General features: G+C 36.4%; 1 protein-coding gene across 1 annotated transcript; it reads right to left on the bottom strand.

Moving 5' to 3' along the window:
• Positions 1-303: 303 nt before the first annotated feature.
• LOC126668370 (secreted RxLR effector protein 161-like) lies at positions 304-771 on the bottom strand. The gene is made up of 2 exons (XM_050361576.1): positions 565-771; positions 304-504 (listed from the first exon to the last, which is right to left on the bottom strand). The coding sequence occupies exons 1-2, from the start codon at positions 769-771 to the stop codon at positions 304-306; spliced, it is 408 nt and encodes a 135-aa protein (XP_050217533.1).
• Between the last annotated feature and the right edge of the window lie 5,137 nt (positions 772-5,908).

Genomic DNA, 5,908 nt, shown 5'->3' with positions numbered 1-5,908 from the left:
AACTGATTTCCATAGGCAATCAGTTTAAATTGGACAATGAACACACTCCCATCAAGTTACGTAGTTTAATAAATTCAAAGGCTTTGTCATCACATCTGAAATTTGTTCTTGAGTGTTGCAATGAATTAGCTGCACAGTTCCATCATTTGAAAGCTCACGAAGAAAATGATAATGAACATCAATGTGTTTGCTACGTCCATGCATCACAGGATTTTTGGCAAATTTTATTGCTTAGCTGTTGTCACAATAAACGGTTGTATAATTATTTTGTTCATAACCAAGCTTCTCTAACATTCTCCTTAGCTAAACTGCTTGACAAGCACATACAGCTGCAGCTATAAATTCTGCTTCTTTTGTTGATAAAGACACCATAGGCTGTTTATTAGATAGCCAAGAGACTGCACCAGAACTTAATAGAAATATATACCCAGAAGTATTTTTTCTATCATTTAACTCTCCTGCATAGTCATTATTAGTATATGCAATATGTTCTTTATTTCCTCCCTTCTAGTAGAATACTTCATAATCAACGGTTCCCTTTAAGTATATCATAATCTTTCTCACAGCCTGTAAGTGTATCTTCGTAGGATGCTCCATGTACCTGCTAATAAGACTAACAACAAACCCAACATCTGACCGCGTAGCAGTCAAGTACATAAGACTCCCTATAATTTGCTTATAATAAGTGATATCAATTTTTTCTCCATTTTCATCCTTTTGAAGATTTTCTCCAGGAATAATTGGACAGCAAACTGGATTACTTTTGTCCATTCCAAACCTTTCGATGACTTCCGACACATTTTTTTACTAATGAAAATGCCATCAGCCTTTTGCACTACTTCAACTCCCAACCAAATCAGTCATATCAAATTCACTCATCAGAAAACTTTTGAACTCAGCAAATATAGACTCATCATTACCAGCAGGGGTGTGCAAAACCGAACCAAAACAGAAAACCAAACCGAAACCTAACCGAAAATTGCCGGTTTGGTTTTAAAATTAAGATTTTTTTACACATCTCGGTTATGTTTGGTTTTGAGTTTTCAAAAACAAAAACACCGAAAAAACCGATATTTTAAAATTATTAAATTTTTATAGAAATATAATTATTACTTTTAAAAAATAATACTATTTTCTTTCATATTTAAGTGTTATTGTGTGTAAAACATTACAATTGACTTAGATTTGAAGTTTAGATTTAATTTTTTAATTTTTTAAATTTTAATTTTTTATGAGTAAAATTCAAAGAAAAAAGAGTTACTTTCCTATTTCACTAAAATCTAAAACCGAACCGAACCGATTTTTTTGGTCAAAGTTCTGACCGGTCTTAAAATTCTTAAAAAACCGATCGGTTTTGATAATTCCACTTCCGAACCGAACCAAAAAACCGAATGCACACCCCTAATCACGAGTATATATATAAGATCATCAACATATAAGCAAAGAATCAGATATTTACCTGCTGCATTTATTTTGATGAACAAGGTGGGTCGTAAGGACACCTTTCAAAACCCTCCTCTCTAATGAAATATGATTCTATGCGACTGTACCAAGCGCGAGGAGCTTGTTTCAATCCGTAAAGGGCCTTTTTTCAGCTTATATAATTTATCTTCACTCCCTTTAATCTCATATCTACGAGGTTGTTCTGCAAACACCTCTTCACATAACTTTCCATGCAAAAAAGCTAATTTTACATCCAATTGATAAATAACCTATCACTTTTGAGCAGAAAGAGCATGTATCAACCTGATTTGTGTCTAACCTTGCCAGTGGTGCGAAAACTTCATTATAATCTACTCCATGTTGTTGTGCATATTCTTTCGCCACGAGTCTAGCTTTATATTTGTCTACTTCCCCATTTTCATTGAGCTTTGTTCGATACACCCATTTCACACTAATTGTCTTTCCTCATTCCGGTAAATCTGTTAGATCCCTTGTCTCATTCTTCTTAATTGATTCAATCTGTAAATTCATGGCATTTCTCCATTTTTTATATTTTTTGGGGTTTCTTCAAAATATATTGGATCGGCAGTTGCAAACATAACCATATTGACCTCATCATCTTATTTTGAAAGTCCCTCTCCACTTATATAAACTCGCATCCAAATTGGTGGTTATCTGGTTCTTCTACTACTTGTTTCTGGATTGTTTTCATCTATTAACTCATTTGAGACCTCATTTTCCATTTCTTCATCATTGATTTCAGTATTTATGACTTCATTTTGCTCATCGCCCCACTCTAAATCAATTGTTTTATTCCTCCTCGTGTATTTTGTCCCAATCCCAAGTTTTCTCTTCTTCGAAGACAACATCTCTACTCACAACAATTTTCTGAGTGACTGGATTGTACAATCTGTATGCCTTTGATTCTTCACTAACTCCAAGTAAGGCATAACTGTCATTTATATTTTCTAATTTGGTTCTTTTGCTTTCAGGTATGTGAACATGAGATACACACCCAAAAACTATAAAATATCCAACAAATGGCTTTACTCCACTCCAAGCTTCTTCCGGAGTCATATTTTCAACTCCAAGTTCAACACATGGGTTGTCCAATTTAGAGCTTCAAGCAAGAATGTTTTTGGGATCTTTTTCTCATAAAGCACGCTTCGACCATATTCATAATGGTCATGTTCTTCCGTTCAGCAACTCAATTTTATTGCGGCGAGTACGCAGTTATCAATTACCTGTTTATGCCATTATTATTAGAAATAGCAATAAATTTGTTTGATGTGAATTCACCACCTCTATCAGTACGCAAGCACTCGATGGATGCACTTGTTTGCTTTTCAACATGATTCTTAAAGCTTTTAAAAATATCAAATGCCTCTGATTTTTCTACTAAAAATACACCCAAATTTTACGGCTGTAATCATCAATAAGAGTTAGTAGATACCTCTTTTTACTGTTTGAAATAGGTGTAATGGGACCACATGTATCAACATGAAGCAATTGCAAGATCTGAGTTGCTCTCCACTTGTTTTCTCTTGGAAATGGATATCGTTTTTGTTTTCCCACCAAGTAAACTACACAGATTTTTGAAGGAGAATCGAGTTGAGGAAGACCATTTACGATCTTTTTATGCTCAAGGGTCTTTAAGCCTTTAAGACCCAGCTGTTCGAATCTACAATGCCATAGTTAAGCTGAATCTTTTGGTCATAGTAATAAAATAGGTTGACACATCTGGTTGAGATATAGCATGTAAGGTAAACATTCTATTTGAGGACATTTTTGTCTCTATAATCAAGCCTCGCTTAGGGTAATAAATTTTACATCTTCCATGTTGAAGCAAGATCGCTAGTCCCTTCTCTTGTAATTGACCAATGCTCGGTAGATTGTTCTTTAACTCTGTTGCATAGAGTACTCAAGTAATAGTGTGCGGGATTTTATTTAGTTGAAATCTCACATTGTCTTTTCCTTATACAATCATGCTTGAGTTATTTCAGAGCTTTACCGTTTTTCTGAAATTTTAATCCAAATCAGTGAACAACTCCTTCTTGCCACACATATGATTGCTGCACCCTGAATCAAGAAACCATATATCTTCTTTTTTTTACTTCGTTATAATCCATATATGCCATCAACAACATTTCTTCTCGTGCTTCTACAAAATTTTCTTCCCCTTCCTTACATAGACATTCGTATTGATAATATCCAAGCTTGTGACAATTATAGCATTCCACAATGGACTTGTCATAGGCCCTTCCACTTCCTCCTCCACGAAATCCTCCACGACCTTGTCCTCTCCATCTGCATGACCTGCAACCATATTCAACCTTTAAGGCCTGCTCTTCAATTTCTGGTTCATTCATACGTTGTTTATGCACCAATAAACTACTTTGCAGCTGATCAATAGTTAAATTATCAATATCACTCGACTCCTCAATTGAGCAGACAACATAATTGAATTTTGGAGTCATTTATCTTAAGATTTTCTATGATAATGACATATGTCATATTTTTACCATGAATCCTCATATTATTGGCTATGATGAGAGTTGTAGCAAAATACTCATTCAACGTTTCTCCTGCTTTCATATGAAGAACTTCTAAATCTCTTCTCAGTGCTTGTAGTTGTACTCGCTTTACCCTTGCTTTCCCTTGGAATTTTTGTTTCAAGGAATCACAAATGTTCTTTGCTGTATCCTTTTTTAAATTAGTCTACAAGACTGTTCTGTAAATTGCATGAAACAAATAATATTTTTCCTTCAAATCCTCGAGTTTCTGATCTTAAAAAGCTTTCTTTTGCCCTTCACATATAGCAACGCCCTCTTCTACTTCAAAAGTTCCATTTTACACCACAATCCAATATTCTTTCGACCGCATAAGGTTTTCCATAAGCATTACCCAATGATCATAGTTACCATCAAGCTTTGGTACAGCTGGTTGAACAAAACCATTTTCTATTACCATAATACTAACTTTAAAAGAACTGCTGCTTTCAAATTTGATCAGGCTCTAGAGATTGACTCTGATACCAAATGTTAAGAATTTTGTTTGAAAGAAAATACTTCTCTTATTCAATGATTTGAAGATAAAAGGGTTGGCTACTATAGAGCCAATACAGTAACTGAAAAATACATGAAAAGCCAGAAGAGTATATGAAAAGGTAACAATTATCCCTTATCAATAAGGATTATTAAAACAGGAAAATCAAACAATTACTTCAACACTGATACAGTCGGAATCCTCCAGAGCCAGCAAGAAACACATGGACAAAGTACACCAGAATTACAAAAAAGAGTAGTCCCCAGCAAGTAGAAAGTGAAAGCTCTGGCAACCAGATCTACCTCGCCAGGTGTACTCGGAACATAACCATCAAAATCCTCATACAACTCGGTGTATGAATGGTCATCTCCTTCGTCTCCGGCACCAGACCCAACATCGTAGTGATGTAATCATCCCTCTATGGATACGCCTCTTAGCCTTCGTCAAAAGGCACTAGATGCCCACCAAAAGCAACCCCCGTAATGAAGGAGAAGTCTAGAGAAGTCACAGTCGACTCCTCCACCGGTAAATGGAACGTGTGAGTAATGTCCATACAACGCTCCATCAAAAAGCACAAAGAAATACTGTCACTAATTCAGATCCTAGTGAACAAAGACTTAGCCAAGCGACCGAAGCCTATCACATCTACACTAGAACACATAGCCGCATCCAAATTGTGGTACCAAGTTTGATCCTCCACAAAGTTCCCTAAAGTTCGGAACGGCCTTTAAAACCATAAATCATCAAAACAAGAGTTAAAATCGCCATAAAACAAGCTGAAAGAAGCAAAAAATAACCGGAGGCGGCCTAGGAGGAGACACTGGCGCCACAGCCAATGCGCTATTCACACAGGCGTGGCGCCAGTGTTTGGTAGTGGCGGCAATACCCCAGTATGGTAGCGGCGCCACCTCCAGCTCAACCCTCGGTGGCATTTTTCCGACCTCCATATCGAATTACGGACCAATTCCGACTAGTATCCTGCAAGCAATAGAAACAACTATGAAAGAGAAAGGTACAAGAAAACATACCCCATACTAAAATCTAGAGAAGATGTGCGACTCCGGTCGCAGCAAAAGCGGAACCTCCTGGCCTGGTTCCAACCAGGAAGAAACATCATCAGTCTCCCGATACGGCTCTACAAATGTCCAAGGCTACACTGTTGAGCAAATCCCGCAAGTATACGAGTCTCCCCAAGTAGTAAAATGGACGGTTAAGTCCGGATTGTCGAACACATGAGGATAAGGATCAAGAGAGAGTAGTTTCGTTCTAAGTTTAGATTTGTTAACAATTAAAAGATTTGATTTGGAATTCGAACGATTAACACATTAACAATCAAGCAACAATTAATAACACTTAATACTAGCAAATAACGATAAAAAGCAATTAAACAACTAACAAACTCTAATGATAAACGAGCTTG

This window comes from Mercurialis annua, linkage group LG2 (assembly GCF_937616625.2).
Source record: "Mercurialis annua linkage group LG2, ddMerAnnu1.2, whole genome shotgun sequence".
NCBI lineage: Eukaryota > Viridiplantae > Streptophyta > Magnoliopsida > Malpighiales > Euphorbiaceae > Mercurialis > Mercurialis annua.
Note: the sequence above shows the minus strand (reverse complement) of the source record. Positions and strands in the feature narration are given on the sequence as shown.